Raw genomic sequence first — 20,154 nt, forward strand, 5'->3', positions numbered from 1 at the left:
ACTGCTTACCCGCCCTCCCATCGTTCATTCTCTACCATTATAAATTTCTCATTCCTATTATCACACATCAAGTCCATCAACACCCACCCCCCACCTCTGATCATAATCACTCTCCATTACTTCTCCCGGTTAACCTGCTTTAATAATAAACCCATGTCTCCCAGCCCACTGATTTCCTTAATCTGTTTGCCGCCTCTACATTTCATTTAACCATTCCCTCTTTTCTTTGCCTAAGTTGGTTCTGGTCATTGTTGAATGGTACTTGTTTTTAAAAGTGATTTACAAAGCGAAACCAAATACGTCACGGCTTTAGCGATACTGCGGGCTCAAATAGACCAACAAAGAACCAAACCGTAGAAAAAAAACACATCTTCCCACACACCATCCTCCCGTGGTATTCACACATCTAGTACTACCAAATTCACCTACGGGCGGCCCTCCCGCCCGCTAACAAAATGCTTCGGTCCTAACCACCATAACAAGAGGTCATGACAATACTTCACCGCTGCATGAACCACGGATGGGGATTTCACACGAAAAACAACATCGCACCTATTGCGCCATACATGTTTTTTGAGCACAACTGAAATTAACGATACTGTATGAACTAACACTAAAAACCCATTGTTGAATGATCCCGTTGACCTCTTTGTGCATATAACTTTCTGACATGATATCCTTGGTGTATTTCTTGTCTTAGCCTCTGAAGAAAATTATTGTGAGATCGAAACGTCAGATTGTTCAGTGATGTCTTATTTATTATCAAATGTAATATATTTTGTATTACTTCTTTATTGGATTGTCCAAAATAAGTACCCAAACATAAACATAACCTAAACTGAGACGTCATTGGCATGATGCACGGTTTGGTTGATACACCAGGCGTTCCATGCTAAAGAGAAACCCATTAGGGAATCGGGAAACCACTGTTGTCATAAGGATATCGGTAACAGTGCTTCCTGTTGTGATTTTCCTTTCTCTTTGAAATATCTCTTGAAGAAAAATCGCACTTTAGACCTAGGCAAAACAAAATGTGCAAATATGAATTGTTACTAGCACCAGGATCCCTGTAGGTTAAACAACATTAACGTATCCTGCCCCTATGATGTATCTTTTCGGTTCAGAAAATGTTGAATAATGCAGTAAATAGATTGAACTGATTATTGAATGGAGTCTTCTTTTCTTTCAATGTAAACCTATATTGGCTTCTGCAATAACTCGTACCTTAGTTATGCTTAGGTCATCTGTTCACCCTTTTGAAGCCTTACACTATCTTATTCACACATATTCGCAACATAAATCATACATATGTGTTTTGATGGCGCGGTGAAGGTTGCACAATACCATGATTATACTATAGCTCATAAAGGCATTGAACATTTTCTTACAGACAAAAACATTTCTTTGAAAACGATAAAATCGTGGATGTGGCGTTTTGTTTCAACACATTTCAACACATTCGTACTATTGGTCTAAGATAATATATTAAAACGACTGACATCGTGTGGTACTGAGCATGTTGAGATAAACGGTACACATTATGTAAACAAATGGTTACGTGCACGTTCCCTGATGTTATATCAATTCAATGTTAAAAATTAATAATTTGTTTGCTTGATGCACATACTGTTATCATGCAATCTCTGTATAAGAGGTTCATAGTGTCACAAACATCCCCATTGAACTAACACTATCGTTTAGAGACGTGTAATAAAGTGCGATTAATTTAACGCGCAAGTCCATTACATTTATTCGAGTTCTTTCCATGGTTAACGGACGTGTTTGATAAATAAACGAGGAATTACCCACTGGAACCATTTAGAACATGTACAGTCACTTTGTTCGGTTCAATATCGCAAAAACTGTAGAATGACATAGTATTAAACCAAGATTTATTCTTTCATTTCACAACTTATCCAATATGGACGAAGAAGACCACAACCAGAATCGTGGTAAGTCACATTAAAATGAAATCCTTATTTAGGTACTCGACCGAGGTCCTCAACAGAGGTACCACGATAGTTGGTTTCTTTGTTTGTCCTATTAAGGCTGGAAATTAAGGGTGATTAACAAATCGTGTTTTTATATGTGTGTTTATTGGTTTCGAGCCTAGTAAATAAATACTGCAGATTATGTGATGGGTCAAGTTTTTTTGATAATGTGAGAATGTGAGAATGTAAGAATGTGAGAATATAAGAATACATATACAAGAATATATATACGAATGCATATAAGAATACATATATAAGTAAACATATGTAAGAATTTAATGTGTTTCATTTCTAAGAACCTAACGTACCCATTACCATTTCTTCCCAGATGTATCCGCTTTAACCTTGTTATTAATCCCAGCTTTTACTGTTGCAGCGATTAATCTAGCATTCTACAACCGGATAAAAAGTCACCTGGTAAGATTGCTTGAAATTTTATTTATTTATATATCATTGTTGATGTCTTGAATATGCTAAACATTGATCACAGCGGTGGCGCACTAATACGGTTGGTCACATATTGGACGTAAAGTGAATAACATATTCCAGTGTGAATTCGCATATATTCTAGCATTAATTCGAATATAATCCGGTATTAAATTTGATTATATGTCGGCAGTAATTTGAAAATATATGTGAACATCTCCCCATATAATGGAATTAATGTTCAAATTGAATGATGACATACACACGTGACTTATGAATGGCTAGGAATATCGTTGTACATTAAAATGAACTGATGTCGACACGTATTCGAATTAATATCGTCATAGATTCTCCATTGATATCCTCTGTTCCAAACCATAATCCCTACAACGTTGTACAACGATGCTTGAAATAAATTTAATCTGCCAGTTTGAACGGTTCCTCGTTTGATTATGAAGATAATAAACCAACAACGTGTCAAATTGTAAACAGTTCCCCGGATAACTCTGAAATACTGTTGGCTAACCAACGTATATTGAATCATACCGAGCAGTAATTGCGAACGTAAGCTACTTTCCTTTTGCAAGATACGGGGTGGCTTTGCTGACGCATGTTAAGACGTGTAATTCAGTAGCACGAACAATGACATTTACTTATTTAATTGTGGTCGTCTTTTCCGAAACGGTTTTCCCATATCATCCGTAAATATAAAAATTGTTACATTCAATCTTTTTCTTATATTAAACTACAGTCATTGTCTTTCGATTAATTTTAGGTTCCAGAGCCCGGTCACCAAAACGATGGAAACAAGAAGACTCGTTTTACAATATTTTTTGCAATTAACATATTTGCATACTTATCAGTCACACAAATATGTAAGTATTAAACATTGTCCTTCTTTGTAACAAAGTAAATGAATATACGCATACAGTGCTTTGATTATTCCTTTTATTGCACAACATGATATTTAAAGATTGGATGAGTACATAGATAAATATTCATAGGATTAAAAGATTCGGTGTATTGGTTCAGTTGATAAATAAATAACCAGTTTTATTGAGTAAGATAAAACCAGTATTGTATGATGTATTCCATTCTCCCGGTGATAACTTGAGCAGTAAGAATATTGAAATGTTTGTCTCTTTGTCTTATCAGTGTGTTGCTGTGGTTGTTGTTGTAATCAAATGCAATTATAATCCGGTTACCCCGTTGAAGAGATCCAACATGAAAGCTACAATAAACGTATTTATTGAAACTACTCATCTATTAGGCCACTTTTGATAATCTTATTGGTAATTCATTCCAGAAAATGGTAATGAATATGTGTCAGTTCAAGTGAGGTTTTCATGTTTAAATATTAAATAGATGGCTTGTCAGAACTTGCCCTTTATTTAATGTCAACTCGGTTATGACCTCAGCTCCTTTGTAATGTTAATCCATGATTTGTATTAGATTTGCCAATATTTACAACACAGAGTATTCTTTTACTCTTGCTTAGTCAATGTTATTCCCAAAGATAATCTTAACACGACAAGTACTTGCACATTATTAAACGATATGAAAGAAAATTTAGTATGTATTGTCAACGTTGTAATGAGTTGAGCTACAAACCTCGACTAGTCATTTTCAAAGCAAATAAACATGTAAAAAGTATCTGCTGCTGCAGTGTGTGCCTCACTCTCCAAACAGTTCACTCCTTATTTGATATAAACGGAGTAGCTCTCAACTTTATTAATTCCAATATTACATTGACAATTATGAAATAATTGATCGTGACAAGATGCATTGTCTTCGTGCCTTCCCTAGCCTTCCCTTTTTCCCTATTCAATAATCCCGACATCACATAACATGGGTTTTACGTACATATATGTTTATTTTTTCTTCTCAGTTTTTGGCGGATTATATTTACCCATCTTTCTATGCCTGACAATCTCGGCAGCCGGTGGCTACTTAATTGCCAAATACATGTTTCCCGAGCATGGTAAGTTGAAAACTCGAAGTATTTCATGGCATCCTGGTAGCCATGCTGGCTATGGTGTGTCTATTCTTAATAAACCACCCAGCATAGCTTATAGTTCTTTTAACAAAATATGATCTTTGTGGAGAAAGATTGTTTTAGCGTATGCTTAGTAACATTTATTCAATTGCTCGAGACAGCTTTTTATGTACCATATCTTTATTCTCAGAAACAATACTTCCAGAAGTACCCATAGAAGAGGACAAGGATTTTACACACCTGTTAGGACTCCTTGGCTTGGATGAAGCATCAAAGTTAACCCTTCAAGATCAACGAATGGTCAAGGACGACTTGAATACTAATGATTGCCGAGACATTATACAAACGTTTCTTAATCGACTTTCGTTTGGTCAACAAACTGCAGTTCAAGATCTTTCTGACCATTTGAAAAACCTTGAAGAAGTCAAAGAAAAAAGCAATGGAGATGACGGAATCAGAGATATTTTGTTTGCCATACTGACCTGCTGTGATATTCACCTTCTCCAAGAGGTATTACGTAACTTATCTTTAATTGGAAAAGCTGTGCCAATCATACTTCCGAGGTTACATCAAAACCCCGTTTTACTGCATTATGGTCTACGTAGGTCTTATGTATGCACCAGCACAGAAGATGTGACAGGTATCATTAACCAGCCATTTGTCACTATATCATGTTTTAGGTTTGGAAAGGTAAGTGTCTCTAAAACAATGGTTCTTAATGAGATGCTTTCAGCAATGAGCAACTCTGATACGCCTTGTAAGACATACCTATCAGAGGATAAAGACAATGCATTGTCCAAAGGGATCGTTGAATGTGCTTGGTACTTACCAACACAAGAGGAAAACGATATCAAAGTACCCTTGGCTATTTTAAATTTGCAAGGTGATTCTCTCAATCACAAAGTACAAGCTCAATTTTGTTGTAAAGTGTCAAGCACTGTTATTCTGTTTGTGGAAACCACCATAAATGATGAAGTTCAGAAAAGAGTCAAAGAAATAAGTGAATCCTCAAACGTAATTCTGGTCTCAAATTACACTGACTCTATGGTACCTTTCCAAAAAACTCAAAATGTTACCTTCGTTGAACATACTGCCGCCATAAGACCGCAGCTGGGTCACATTTTATTAAATCACATAACAAAAACTGTACTTACAGATAAGCAGATTTCATTTGCAATGTTTCCGCAGATTTGTGAAATCCTAGACATTGATGTTGATGACGAATTTCTAAATTTTAAGAGTGCCAAAGTAATTTCCCACAATATAGTTGATGCTGTGGAAGCAAAAGGGAAAGCACAACGGGATATATTTCCACTTCAGGACCTTTGGAAGGATTGGGTTGAGGTAGACCGGGAAGATATTGGAGTCGATGGTATTGAGCATAAAATCTCTAACAAATTACACAGGAAACGCGAAATTAGAAATCTACAGAAAGACTCGAGTTTGGGAGAGCCTTTGAAAATCTTCTTGAGTTGCTTAGACAGTGATATTGAAAACAGTCACTTGCTATACAGGTATCTTGAAACATTTTCTGTCCTTAGGCTAGGGACGGTGTTACAGAATGAACAGGATACAAATATTAAGTTCGATGTAAATGATTTAGTACACGAGGTTGGACAAATGATGGAATGTGATCATCCAAGGATCGCACGTAGCGCAAATTCTGCAACAGATAATGAAACATATCCCGAAAAATTTGCTTATTTATTTGAAAGAGGCGTTTCATTGCCACTTTGTCACAGTAATGCGAATGCAATTGGGATCAAATGGTTACATGAAGTATTTGACAGTCTGCAATGCAGATTCATATCTGATTTTAAGGTTTGTGTTGTTTCGATTATTGGCTGTAAAGAAACCAAAAAGACATCCTTAATTAATCAATTGTTTGGAGTAAATTTCTCCTTTTGTACAAAAGGAGATGGCCTTATTGTGCAACTACTGCCGGTTAGGAATGCTAACAATGCAAACATTCCATATGACTTTTTGCTAATACTAAACACAGAGAGTTTTAATATCGAGAAAACTTCATTTCAAGCTGATATTGAGAGAAACAACTTTATTTGCTCCTTGGCTACTTGTCTCGCTGATGTAGTTCTCATTAACACGACAGATGAAATGTGCAAAGAAGATAAGAAAACGTTTATGAAAACTATTTCAAAGAGCCTTCTTAGAATGAAGGAAGTAAATAAGTCAGGAAAGTGTTTTTTGGTCAATCACACGCAAACCAATCCTAGCAACAGCGATTGGGAATATGATTCTGACAAAGTGTTTAAGGAGACAATAAATTATTTACAGGAGATTCTTCAAAGTGACGGTAATGAAATCTCAAAACAAGATATCAGCGATATTTTCTTATTCCAAAATGAGAGATGCGCGTTTACAGTACGACCTAGTGAAACATTTTTATCGAGCAAAGACCAACATCAATCTTCAGATGTTCTTGCTCTTCGGCAGTTTATTTTAAAACTCTTGGAATCATGCACTCGTCCTCATATGTCATTTAATGGATTTTGTCAACGCCTCGCGGATGTTGATAAAGCGCTCAAAACTAGCAGCTTTGTAGAGAACTTTCAAGATACCAACATTGAAAAACTCAAGGACGAATTTGTAGCATTGTACCGGGGAATGATCTTACAAATAAGGCAGGACCTTTCTGAAAAACTTGCATTAGCGTGTAATGACCTTAGATACGGTTCGTCAAATGATATGGAGAACCTTAAAAGTAAACAACTGGATGTTCTCTCTCAAACTGCTAGCGATAAAATGAAAGCATTTCAGCAAAATGTCTCAGAAATGCTGCAATCTCCGAAATATAAATGCTTACAGGCGCAAGAGCATTACTTTGCACAAGATATCGAGTCAAATAAAGTTTCTTTCTTGCAAACAGTTGAGCAATGCTTGCAAGAGATAACAGAAGAAGTGAAACGATCTGAGTCTATTGTCAAGCAAGTTAAGAATGCGAGGGAACTTTTCATTGAAAAGCTTGAGGAAAACACAAAGGACAGTACGGAAACTTTTGAGCGAACCAAACAAGAATTCCTTAACACGATGCAAAGAAGATACCCTTTGTACGAGTTACGTGATATCCAACAGAATACGGAAGAAAACATGCTTTACATATTGAAGCAATGCGGCAAAGAGGTCGAGTCATTATTAACAAACAGATCACTTTCTGAATGTGCCAATGCACAGAAAACATCTTCAACATCAAATATTATCAGAACCATCAATGATAACTTCAATGTTGCAAATGAAGACATTTCTATAATATTTGACAAGGTTCATTCAAAAATAACAAATATATCTTCTAACCCCCATGAAATTGCTGCTACCTCTAAGGAACTCTGTGTCTTTTTGAAAGAATTTGAAAATGAATTTAGCGTTGTTGTTGACAGGATAACTATGTATTTATACTTTGGCTCCAATTTTCTCTCTAAAGTTCACGAAGCTCACTTAAGAAACGACATCAAAGCTCTTTCAGTTGATGACATTGAATCTACTGACAGAAGAATCAATGAAAAAATCACAAGTTTATTCAATCATGTTGATTATGAAATAAAACTGGCAGAACCACTAGACTACACTTCCCTAGAGAGCAAGGCTGTTCTATTTCTGTCAAATCTTGAGAAGGTGTGCTCTAACTCAGACATGATTGTCCTCAGAGAAGTGATGACTTCATCAAATATCACAAAGTGTACACTGCTTCCCTTCAATCTTATCACGCTACAAAGGCTTGATAGGTATTTTCTAAGTATGCTTCCAATTCTTTCTTCAGAAGATATGAACAGCATCAACAGCACTGTAATTGAAGCGAAAATGACAGTGATTGGCAGAGCGCTTTCGAAAGCTTTTTTGGACTTTAGTAGAACATTACATGAAATGTTCAATTTGATTCATAGAGCTATTATCGATGGGAGTGATAGTGAAAAGGCAAAAGCTGCTGCTCTCGTACACATATCTGCATGGTCTTCACACGTGATATCTCTGAAGAAACTTGAGCAACATAGAGTTCAGAACATTGTTAACACATTTTCACATGAAGAGTCAACTTTATGTCTGGCCATACAAAAGACAAGAAACTTTGAAAACTGTGATAGTCTCGTAGGTGAAATTGTTGGGAAAGCTTTGGTAAACTCGGTAGTAAAAGTTGCTGAAGAAAGCCTTGTCCGTCGAATAAGAGATTCTCTCTTTGTAAAGTCAGAGGTCTTTAACTTGAAACGAACATTTATTGGAACGGTCCTGAGAGACCTTTGCGTAAAAGGTGATTACTTAGGATTTGCTCAGTTCTTTAAGAACTACGATAGCTTTACCGAGAAGTGGATCTTGGAGTTTATAGCAAACGAGTGCAATAAAAGTGATAATTCCAATATCGAAACTTTAAAAATTGACATCATGCGTTTCTTCATAACAAAAACAAACAAAGTAATCGAAGAAACTATGAAACAGTTTGCATCAGAAGCTAGCCAAAGTCTTAAAATGTGGTTAGAACTTTTCCAAAAGAATATGAGGACGTATTGCAAAACATGTTGTAGTGTGAGTACATTAGACGAAATGGCAAACTTAGCAACAGTGCACAACTTTGAAAACTTTACAGAGTCCATGCGGATTGTACTCAAGCAATTAAAATCTCTGCTTGAGGAGTCGATAATCCTTCCTAAAAGAGGTAACATGGATGACACAAAGACATGGCTGATGTCACTGCCCGGACAGATACACATCGAACTTGCCCAGATCATTAAAGGTTGTACTGAGCAGTGTCCATTTTGTGGAGCGGTCTGTGAAAATACCCTTGAGGGTCATGAATTCCATGGAACAGAGCTGCACTACCCGGGAGGGCTAAAGGGATGGCATGAAGTAGAATCTATGACGCTGTTTATAGAAGTATGCACTTCTGCAGTTGCAAGTCAAATGAAGTATAGGTCCCCGAAGTCTGACTTCAGATCCTACAGTGAATACAAGGAAGATTATCCGACTTGGAATATTCCCAGTAAAGTTGATGAACCGAACGAGTTCTGGAAATACATTTTTACTAGGTTAAACAGACAATTTGCAAAGCACTATAATTGTGTTGAGGCCGATATTCCTGAGGATTGGTCTAAGTTCACAAAAGAAGAAGCTATACGGTCCGTTGAAAGAGCGTATGATCTAATTCCGCTAAACCTCACTACAACATTGGACCGAGGAATGTAATGAATTCAAATAAAGATGACAAACCTAGTCATTAGGGGTTCTAACATTCTCTTCAGATTTCTTTCCATAACATCGTTAAGCTAAGAAGCTATCTAATTTCTGAGTATAGGTGAAGATTAAAGACAAGAAAAGATTGCCATTGCCATTTATACCAAAAATCTTGTTTTAATAATATTAAATCTGCCTTTATGGTTAATCCAGTTTTTAGCCAGTCTTTTCACGTTTACAAATGGACCTATTTAATAATAATCCTTTTAAACGATAATTTTGGTAATAAAATTAATATTGTGTTGAAGAACGTTAGAAACTATAGTTATCAGTTCAGGTTTACTATTGTATTATTGCATATTATTTAAGAAATGACAGTTTAAAGAGCCACGGTTCATCAATTAAGCGACTGGACTTTACATAAGCTAATACATATATCATTAAGTCAGTTCCACAGATACTTCACAAAACTCAATAGGTAAAGAAGCCTTTTGCAATCTCAAACGAAATCCTACAATATGTTTTAAACTTATCGCCGACAAATGATCTTCAACTCCATTTTTTTTTTGCGCTGTTTCTTCTGTTATACTTAAGTTAAAAGGCATGATGCAGTGAGTTATAAAAATTCCTAAAACAATTCATGTAACATTAAGTAAGTGTAATGAAGAGCCGAGCTCATCGTCAAATAAAATGTATTGGTCCATACAGGGATTGACCTTTTGTAACTTTTGAAATCTTGAAACCTGGAATGCTTTTAAACCTATATCGGCACTTATTTCCGTGTGTTTCGATTTTTTCTATAACATACTAAGACTACAATTCTGCCTAAAATCATCCTTTAGAGACATTTTCCACAGTGAATGTACAGCTCCACACTTATCTTCTACATGTTTACAACACCATTGCTGTGAATAATACATCGCGCTATATTAAGGTATCCTTAATTGCACTGAGTAACAGCGCTCCGAACGTTTAAAATATAGTGAACATAAGGATGTAATTAACATAAGCTCTACCTGGCGTTTGATTTCTTTCTTATCACTTATTTGTAAACTTTCAGAAAAGTTGATGGACTTATATAGCATCCATTGCTTATATATATATATATATATATATATTATATATGTTTATGTATATATATATATATATATATATATATATATATATATATATTTGTTTATAGAAGTTAAACTTTGCTATTAAACTTGAATGGGAACTCAAGCAAAGAGGCAAGACTAATTTAGTAATTGCACTATACTGTTCAGTAAATTACCATGCATCATCGTTTTTGTATGTAAAGGCTTTTGACCTTATTGTATGCAAATATGTTCGAATTGGCAAAAGAATGTAACCAATAACGATACCAAGCGTGGTAAAAAAAAAGTTCATAGCTAACTTTACTTCAGTACTTTACACCTAAATGCTCAGTGGTGGTAAAAAAAAGGGATTTATAATTAAACACGCATAGTGTGGTAAGACTAAATTCTATGTTACTTGAGATTTATGGAATTAATGACGATGACGGGAAAAAAATTTCAGTAAACCTGTCTCATGATCCAAACTAGAACAATCGAATTATAACTAAATAACCACAATCGTAAGAGAAGTACACCTGCAAAGTATTCAGTTCATTGTGTTGGTTAGAGTGTCTGCAATAAACAAAACACTACTGTAGTTTGTCACGCGATTGTTGTCCCAATAGAACTCAGTGCATTTGTTGCTATAACTAGACTATAGCTCGGTTCAAAGTCTGTTATAAAACTGAAGTACTTCAAGTGGCGTTTGCAAATAGATTATAGAATGGCACGAGTTTATCAGCAACAATGCTCACGTAGACATACAGACATATCTCCTTCTCTTTTGCCAACATATGAAATTGGATACCAATGGAGTTAGATATTATAGCATGTTTTTGTTATCTGACGAATGTCTTTCGTAATGCCAAGGCATGTTTTTATGTTCATGTGATCAGAGCAATGATGATCAGTATGAAAACGTTTTTGCTTCTGATTGTGATAATATGATACAGCCACGTAAATTACTAATTTCACTTACGATGGTGGGAAGCAAGAAATATATTTTTACATGCTCTTTAATTTCTTCCTGGTTATTATACGTACACTGTGACGTTATGCATTGTGCAGTATGGACTATGTGTACAGTGACAGAAATGTCGCTACTTGAGACAACTTTGACTAAGTATATATAATTCTAAAAATATTCTTCTGCCCGACGCTTGTTTATATAAGCACTTATTACAGAATCAAAATCTGAAAACAGAAATATATTAATATTTTTTTCCCTCCATAATCTCAATTGACTATTTGATAACGATGTTCTTGGATTTTGGAACCGGAATTGAATGAGGTCAACAAGTTATTCTATTTATATTCTATTTCTATTGTTGAGACGAGGTCACAGATACAGTTGCGAAAAACGATTCTATGTAGAAATCAGTTCATGGTGTCATTCCAAGTACTGAAACAGGATATCCAGGAATCATGCAAGCACGAATTTAGTGGCTAATATAAAAGCATGGACAGTTTTCCTTTTGTGGTAAATGTAAACAAATAGTTATGTGTAACGTGCAACAAGTTATTCTATTTATATTCTATTTCTATTGTTGAGACGAGGTCACAGATACAGTTGCGAAAAACGATTCTATGTAGAAATCAGTTCATGGTGTCATTCCAAGTACTGAAACAGGATATCCAGGAATCGTGCAAGCACGAATTTAGTGGCTAATATTAAAAGCATGGACAGTTTTCCTTTTGTGGTAAATGTAAACAAATAGTTATGTGTAACGTGCAGACTCGCCATCTTGATAACGTGTTCATTTGGCACAGTTACTAAGTCGACAATTTATTTCTTTATAATATTCTAGACTGTGCAAAGTACACATATCATGTATGTTTATGGAGCTTAAATGCCTAGGGTATTAGCTCCAAAGTTTAGCACCATTGCAATTGTTAGAAGACGTTGACATTATTTTCTTAGCTTCTCTGATCGTCTATTTTATTTCCAGCCTCTGGTGGTTATTATATTAAACAAGATAATTAAATGCCGTAGTGTGGTAGTACAATGCTTGTTGAAATACGATCATTATTTTTTTTCGGAGAGGGGAGGGGGGGGGGGGGGTTGGCAATATTGAGGGCAATACTGTTGACATTTAACAGTACGTTTTATTGTACATTGATGTATAATTGAGAAATATAATACCATTCGAGTTTTATGGAAGATAAATAAAATATATTCTCGCATAATATGACAAACAGCCATGTTTCATTTCGTTTGCGTTCAAAACGGTTCAACCGTTCGGTTATCTTGACTTCATGCTACTTTGTTTATGTTATTTCATGAATATTTTAATGTTGTTTTATTTTACATAATCTATGATTCAATGTGACATTGCTGCTGATATATCGATGCTAAGAAACATTTCTCCCAATAAACAATACAATCGATGCAATGCAATTCCAGTGTCTTGTCTTGTATTTCAATCAATTGACTTCGTCCGTTTGTGGAAAAACAGCTACGATTTGGACTTGGACTGAGGTTGGGGGTCGGAGCAAGGGTTGGGGGTAGGGTTGGGATTAAAACTGAGGCAGAGGTACGGTGTGGGGCTAAGTATTAGGCTTACAACTGTGGTTGTGCTGGTACTGAGGGTGGGGCTGGAAGGTGATAGGAGTGCTGGGGATACTAAACTTTCACACATTAGGATTCTTTATTCCAAAACCTAACATTCTACTGACTCCTTTTGCAATTTTTCAATCACTCTGATATGATGAAACATTTCATTTCGCGATCGATAACAACATCTACAAATATTACACTCTAGTAACGTTGCGAAAAGAGTTATGAATATCAAATGTTACGTTGTTATTATAGGAAGAAAGATATTGCAATCATATTGACAAAGTAATGAATCAAAGCTTTATGATGACATTATTGAAACGTTGTTAGAGCGTGTCAACAGTGTTGATGCATTTGAATCGTGCGTTGCTAAAGCTTTACGAAGAAACGTTTGTAACGAAAGTCTTGACATCACACACACATGACAACGTTATTCCCATGTATATTTGCTATGGTAAGTCATTCAATAAATTGTCAAACTAAAGAAAAATGAAATATGATCCGACGTAAAGGTGAAAGTTGCTGGTTTTTTTTATATATTTTTTATAGATAATATCTCTATACATACATGCAATCTGAATCGACTTCGTGCTTAGCATGCCGTCGGTGATACAATCAAAACGGTTATTTCTTGTTCCTGATTTCCTAATTTATTCTAAGAATACGATGAACCAATTGGTAGTTTAATTGGCAGTATCACTTGCTGTTATTGTCGGGAACTAGCCCATAGACTTTCCTCGTCTTTATCGCAAACATGTTAAGCACAGTGAACAGATAGGACAAATATAAACGGTGCTTCCAATGCATTGTACATCATATGTCTTTCGTTACTTGAGCACAAATCTTATGTCCCAAATAATTTATAATTTTTAAATCTTATACGTTTTCAATTCAAACAATGATTTCTTGTGTATATATAAAGATAAACCTCAAAATTAACATGCTAAATTTTACGTTATTATATTGTCAATAGTCAACTATTTACAAATGAGACATACCTCAACTTATAAGCCACATATACCTTTCACCCGATTCACCTCTTTACCCCCTCACCCTATTCACCCCCTTCACCCCCTTCACCTCCTTCACCCCTCACCCCATCACCCGCTTTTCAGTAGACTGACATACATTTTCATAATAACTATGTGAGAATTTAAGAAAATAAAATCTTCATTGATTCTTCGTAAAACGTAATTATCCATCGCCTAGACGAGGCCTAGTTATCAACACATTTTATGAAATCATCACAGCATATATGCGATCAATTAATTTTACAATGAAATGGTTCAACGATTAACTTGGGAGGAAAGTCTGGATGATTCCTGTAATAAATGAAGTTCAGATAACCTCTACCTTACATCGGAGGCAAACGGACTGGTTGGTTATAATCGAGTAGCTCACGATGTCCCAGAGCAGTAGACGATTACTAACAGTTATAGCCTAATATATCAAACTTGTATTTAGAACGTTTTAATACAAGGTTTGTTCCAATAATTAACTACATTTGTTGTTATCTTTAATGAATAAAGCGTAAGTATACAATTTGTTATAGACCTGCAAAGCATAACTGTCTATATGTTGCTTTCACAAGCTAATAATCCTTAGATAATGAGGGAAACGGGTGGTAGAGGGTACTTTGCCCTTTTCTATTGCTGTAAGGACAAGCTGATAATTTTCGTCCGAGGTCAGTCAGCCCGCCAAAGCCTAATAGCAAGTTACCTTGAGTAAATATACATTTCATAGGCATATACTATTTCCAATGAATTCCAACTAAAATGGGGGAAAGTTCTGCGAAGGTCTAAAATATTTCATCTGATTTCACCGACCAATTTTTTTGTTATTCATAGAAAACATCAGAATTCCCAAACCAACAAATGACACATATTCGCCATTTCAAAGATTCAGATTAAATAATTAGTCGATGGTATATATCTTTAATGTTTTGAGTAATTCAATTTTTTTAACAAGGACTAATAATTTAGTTAAACTGTGATATAGAGCATTAAAATATATGAAAAAGGTTGATGACTATACTTGCACATCACTTTATGGGTATTAAACCGTTAATTTTTGAAATATATACAATGAATGTTTATTTAATATACAATGAATACCCGCCTAAACTATTAAGGTTCCTTGTTACTTTTTTTAATTAAAATATTTTTCTTTTGGTTTTGCTAAATTAATAAGTAATAAACTTAAGGCAGTGAAGTACTGGTTAGTTACATGTGGTTACTTTGTTGTTACGATACAACAAACAGTAAACGAATAAGTTAATAATATTTGTTACTAGTTTTAAATTTCATGCGTGCATTATGCATTGACCATCCATTTTTTTTTCATTATCATCATACTGGAACCTTTCAGAATGACATTTGGGTACATAAAATTCACGTTCAAGTAGCCTGACGTTGATTTTTCCGCCTAAGAAATATACAGTGATAAAGCAACATTCATATGACCTCAGTGAATGCGCATGCGTGGATTAATGTAGAGATTTGTTTACAGAGGCGTCGCAGTTCCTGAATCGATCAATGACCAATGTTTTCCGAGATTCTGTTGCTGTTGTTTTATTTAAAGTCTATAAATAGTAGAGTTAAGACAATGACTGATATTTACAAATGTTCATCTCGTCTTTCGATGATCCAATCTCGAAATATTTGCTTTCCATTGTTTTCATGTCGTAGTGATTTGTACAGGTATAAATTCTTCCATGGTTATAACGTCATCTCCTATGAATGAAAACACAACAAAAGTGATCAGGAACTCTGCATTTATTGATTAAATATCAGGCGTATTTCTCAGGAAAAGAGGAAATGGACTGTAAGCCCTTCCTTCCCTTCCCACTCATCCTTCAATGTATATTGAAAAGAATTTCCATCTGCTCGAGAATTATAAGCTCAAGCAGCCGATTCACACAGAGATTACAGTAACTATACTGTAAATCTAAAGTTTTGTACCACAGTAAATCCTGGATCGTGCTGACAAATCTGATAAATCAGTAGCATGTGCTAATACGTTTACAGTAAGAACTGAGGATATTTGTAATTCCAACAAATCCCAAACAACTGGATTTGTTGGAATTACATATATTCTCAGTTCTTACTGTAATTCTAATAGCACATGCTATCAAATTATAACATGATCCAGTTTTTACTGTGGTACAAAACTGTATGATTTAGACATTTAAAAGTTACACGTCACGAGCAGATTGCCTTTTTTTAAATATGTTGGAGAATATCCATCTCAGAATTTCTGACGATGGGCCTGCTAACCCATCCGATACACACAGAGAACAAATTTACTACTGTAAATCGTAAAGTTGTGTTCCAAAGTAAAAACTGGATTGTGCTATTTAATCGGTATCATGTGTAATTAGGACTACAGTAAGAACTGAGGATATGTGTAATTACAAGATTTACAGAAGTTACTGTACTCCCTGTGTGAATCGGCTGGCTAATTAAAGGTGGGGCAAATTACATTTGGAGAGCACGTTGTGCTGTTGTAATAGCTTTTGTCAGTAAGGATAGACGTCCGGTTATCACGAGGAGAAGCACCCAGACGGAAGCGTGTTCATGAATACACTATTGACGTGCGTTATAAGTAGCATGAACTCAGTGAGGTTGTAACCTCGTGAAATTAATGCAGCAAGCATATGGTATGAACGGAATTTGAAACTTACTTCCGTAGAAACGTAGAAATAGATTTTCACAAACAACAAAGAATATATTGTTGATAGGTGTTTCCTCTACGTTGAAATCGCAAGAAACATTTGAACAAAGTAAGTGGTTGCCGACTTCTTACAAATCTTAACGATTATTATGGAATGGGATTTTTTGGATACTTAATTGCCCCCAAAACACAAGTAGTATAGTGTTTGAACGGAAAGATGACATCGATTCTTAGAAAATTATAGATTACACTAGTAAAGATAAAATAGGCGTAATACAGGAACGTATGTGACTTGATCTCTCAAGGACAAGTCGAAAGTAACGTGAGGGTTCGTAAACCTCGTATCAAACTATACGGTATAGTCCATTAACTCTTCGTTTAGCTTTACTCTTCGATGTAGCTTCCAAATAGAGTTCAGGGATAAAATGGGGTGCTACAAGTCGTGTATCAAGGCCGCGACCTTCTCACACGACTTGACTATAGTTAAATCCTGGTCATAGGTAATTTGCTAAATGCAGGGTGACAATTACACAAATGTGCACAAATGCAAATACTCGCTATAAAGGACACTGCTGCATATTTCTCATGGCGTGCAGCCACAAACCGTTGCTCGCAGCTATTGGTAAAAAGATACCTCACATGTCCTCTTGTTACTACCTATTTGAAGAGTTGCAAAGGGGCATTAAGTGCTTCGGATAATAACGTTAAGAAATGATGTGGTCAAGACTAGTCTGAAAATGAAAACCCTTAGATTGTACTCCCACTGTCATATCCGTTGGCCATAAAGAGCTCAATCTTATCGCGAGAATAATTTGCATAATGTTACCCTATATTTGAATCCATATCATTTTCCCTTTTACTGGACAAAAGTTACTCACCATCTAAGTCCATATCTTCCAGTATATTCGCAAAATCTTTTATTCTCGTATCATATGGTGCACTGGACCATTCGCAAGCATCAATAACACCATCGTCATTTTCATCAAGTTGAAGGAAAACATTCTCAGACGACAACAAATCAAAACGTTCCAAAACAGATCTAAAAATAAAGGAAAACCCATATAAATGTAATAACACGGTACATAGAGTAATTTTCAGCGATTGGTTGGATGTCACCAATAAATTCTTTCCAATTTGTACGCACGAAATGATTGCTGCACTTGATCTAACTTTGACAACCCAACCTCGGAAACATTTGACCATAGTATATGCGCATGCATAAGTACTTGAATCATTCCATTCGGTTCTCAACATTGTTGTCGCCCAGACAATTTTCATAAAACGAAGCCATAGTTATGCTAACGATTGACATTGATTCTAGGTTCTAGGATGTATATGGTGGCATAGTCCATATTTCATAAACTTATTTGTTTTCTCACAACATTCAGATGAAAATATTACAATTAAGCCAACAAAACTACAAAGAGGTGTAAAAGGAAGTACATATGGACCTTTATTGACTCGCCCGACTGGAAAAGGGTTATGAAAAGCAACATCAGAACTTTTTTTTATATATTTATTAACATGTATTAACATGTATGTATTTTGTGGCTTCTTTGTCAGTCTGAGAGTAACTAAATGGAGGTACACATTGTGCAAAACATTAGGTAATTGTATACCACTTAAAGCCGTCTAGGACCAAAGTACGAATTTTTGTTATTACTCAGTAAAAAAGTGTGCTTAAAAGTGACGAAAAATGCAGGCTCTCATAGCGAAAAATCTTCATGGTCCTGAAACTAAGGACGCCATGAGTAGCCAACTTGTCAGCTGTTCAGTGATGGGTGGTGTTCAGCTAGTTAGAACTACTTCTAGGATTTAAAGATAACGTTACTCTAAGGCTCTAGCGTGTACGTTAATGGGGCAATCATATGGAGTGTGTTACCAGAAACACAGTCAGCTTAGTATAAATATATACATAAAAAACGAAAGACTAACACAGGAATTGAAAGAATTGTTTTTTTTTAGAAATTAAATTATGTCTAACTGTAATAAATGCATTCATCTGCATTTATGGAAAATAAATGATACTGCGTTTCAATGACCTATATTTAATCACATACATATTTTACACATACAAATAGTTAGGTTTCTTTAAAATGCCTCCCCCCCCAAAAAAAAGAGAGAATATATAAGACTTAGTCTCTGATTATTCACCTCTTAATACTCTTAGGCTCTTCGTTAGCAATCGTAATAGTAAGAAGCCTGTCGTCCCCAGCTTTACTGTAAGTCACATGACTACCTGGTACAGGTGCACCTTTACCCGGTGTCGGTGTACAACACTTCCCTTGCTTCGAAAACGTCAGGAATGTAAGAACAATAACTATATGATATGATAGTGCCATTTTATGAAACTGTCGAAAACGCAACTCGATAATCCAGCTGTTGGTGTAATGGCAAATGACCTGTAGTTTGGCGTTGTGTAGATTGTTATTCGGAAGCTGCCTGCTTTTATATATCCTATCTGTGGCATAAATGTTGCTCGCAGAGTAAATTTGGAATCGCACGTCATGAACTTAAAATATCTTACGCATAATTTACTGAAAGTTATTGACCGCACCACAAGTATTGCAATTGTACATCCGCTGAAAGGTTTAACCGGAAACAATATAAAACAGGACCCACGAAGACTACAGTGATCGTTTAAACACATTTCAGTTATTATCACAGGATTCTTGCCACTATGTGAAAGAGCAATCTCAAAGAGCCCATTTTATATAAAAATTAGGCCTCGCCCTGTAACTAGTGCGTTATCTCATTTTTTGTTAACACAATGACACATATTTCAATATCTCAAAGAAATTAGGCCAGGCTTTTCTACGTCCCAATAATCAAAATTAACTTTACCTTCATATATAGTTTTCAGTAATGTTAGATTCCATTCTGTTAATATTTTTAGAGTGTAAACACGTCCGATGGGCAAGCGTCCTTCATTAGCCTCGCCTCGCGGGGGTGGGGACGGGGTTGCTGAAATGTAACACTAAAGCAGAGAACAATGTTACCAACAATCAACCTGGTAATTGTAGGTTAGATTTCATAATTTTCTTTTCCATGCGGTTATTTTTCTTCACGATGGAATTTGTTGTATATCATTGTAAATTGGTACTGTGTTTCTAACTTTAAGTAATTTCCGTAAAAAGAATCTTCAAATTCCATTTTACATGCATTTGATTGCAAATACAAACTTATTCTGCAAACTTCATGACATATGTAAAACGTCTGTAAAAATCACAGTATTTAACTTGTAAATATAAAAAAAAC

The 20,154-nt window shown here is 35.4% G+C and overlaps 2 protein-coding genes across 2 annotated transcripts; one reads left to right on the forward strand and one right to left on the reverse strand.

The window, feature by feature from the left end:
• Positions 1–1,675: 1,675 nt before the first annotated feature.
• LOC139984398 (interferon-induced very large GTPase 1-like) lies at positions 1,676–13,065 on the forward strand. Its single transcript, XM_071998316.1, has 5 exons — positions 1,676–1,952; positions 2,320–2,408; positions 3,193–3,292; positions 4,306–4,398; positions 4,604–13,065. Exons 1-5 carry the CDS (start codon positions 1,922–1,924, stop codon positions 9,601–9,603), a joined length of 5,313 nt encoding a protein of 1,770 aa, XP_071854417.1. The 5' UTR covers positions 1,676–1,921; the 3' UTR covers positions 9,604–13,065.
• A 674-nt stretch (positions 13,066–13,739) lies between these two features.
• Positions 13,740–19,343, reverse strand: LOC139984399 (uncharacterized). The gene is made up of 3 exons (XM_071998317.1): positions 19,051–19,343; positions 17,775–17,935; positions 13,740–15,956 (listed from the first exon to the last, which is right to left on the reverse strand). The coding sequence occupies exons 1-3, from the start codon at positions 19,236–19,238 to the stop codon at positions 15,901–15,903; spliced, it is 405 nt and encodes a 134-aa protein (XP_071854418.1). The 5' UTR covers positions 19,239–19,343; the 3' UTR covers positions 13,740–15,900.
• Between the last annotated feature and the right edge of the window lie 811 nt (positions 19,344–20,154).

This window comes from Apostichopus japonicus, chromosome 17, assembly GCF_037975245.1.
Source record: "Apostichopus japonicus isolate 1M-3 chromosome 17, ASM3797524v1, whole genome shotgun sequence".
Classification (NCBI taxonomy): Eukaryota; Metazoa; Echinodermata; class Holothuroidea; order Aspidochirotida; family Stichopodidae; genus Apostichopus; species Apostichopus japonicus.

What these genes read in the sequence shown, in the direction of transcription:
- LOC139984398 (XM_071998316.1), top strand. Translation starts at nt 1,922, where the DNA reads ATGGACGAAGAAGACCACAACCAGAATCGTG. An exon ending in AGACCACAACCAGAATCGTG is followed by an intron (nt 1,953 to 2,319) that starts GTAAGTCACATT and finishes ATTTCTTCCCAG; the next exon opens with ATGTATCCGCTTTAACCTTG. An exon ending in ATACATGTTTCCCGAGCATG is followed by an intron (nt 4,399 to 4,603) that starts GTAAGTTGAAAA and finishes CTTTATTCTCAG; the next exon opens with AAACAATACTTCCAGAAGTA.
- LOC139984399 (XM_071998317.1), bottom strand. Translation starts at nt 19,238, where the DNA reads ATGGCACTATCATATCATATAGTTATTGTTCTTACATTCCTGACGTTT. An exon ending in GAGCCTAAGAGTATTAAGAG is followed by an intron (nt 17,936 to 19,050) that starts GTGAATAATCAG and finishes CTTTATTTTTAG; the next exon opens with ATCTGTTTTGGAACGTTTTG. An exon ending in GGAAGATATGGACTTAGATG is followed by an intron (nt 15,957 to 17,774) that starts GTGAGTAACTTT and finishes TTTCATTCATAG; the next exon opens with GAGATGACGTTATAACCATG.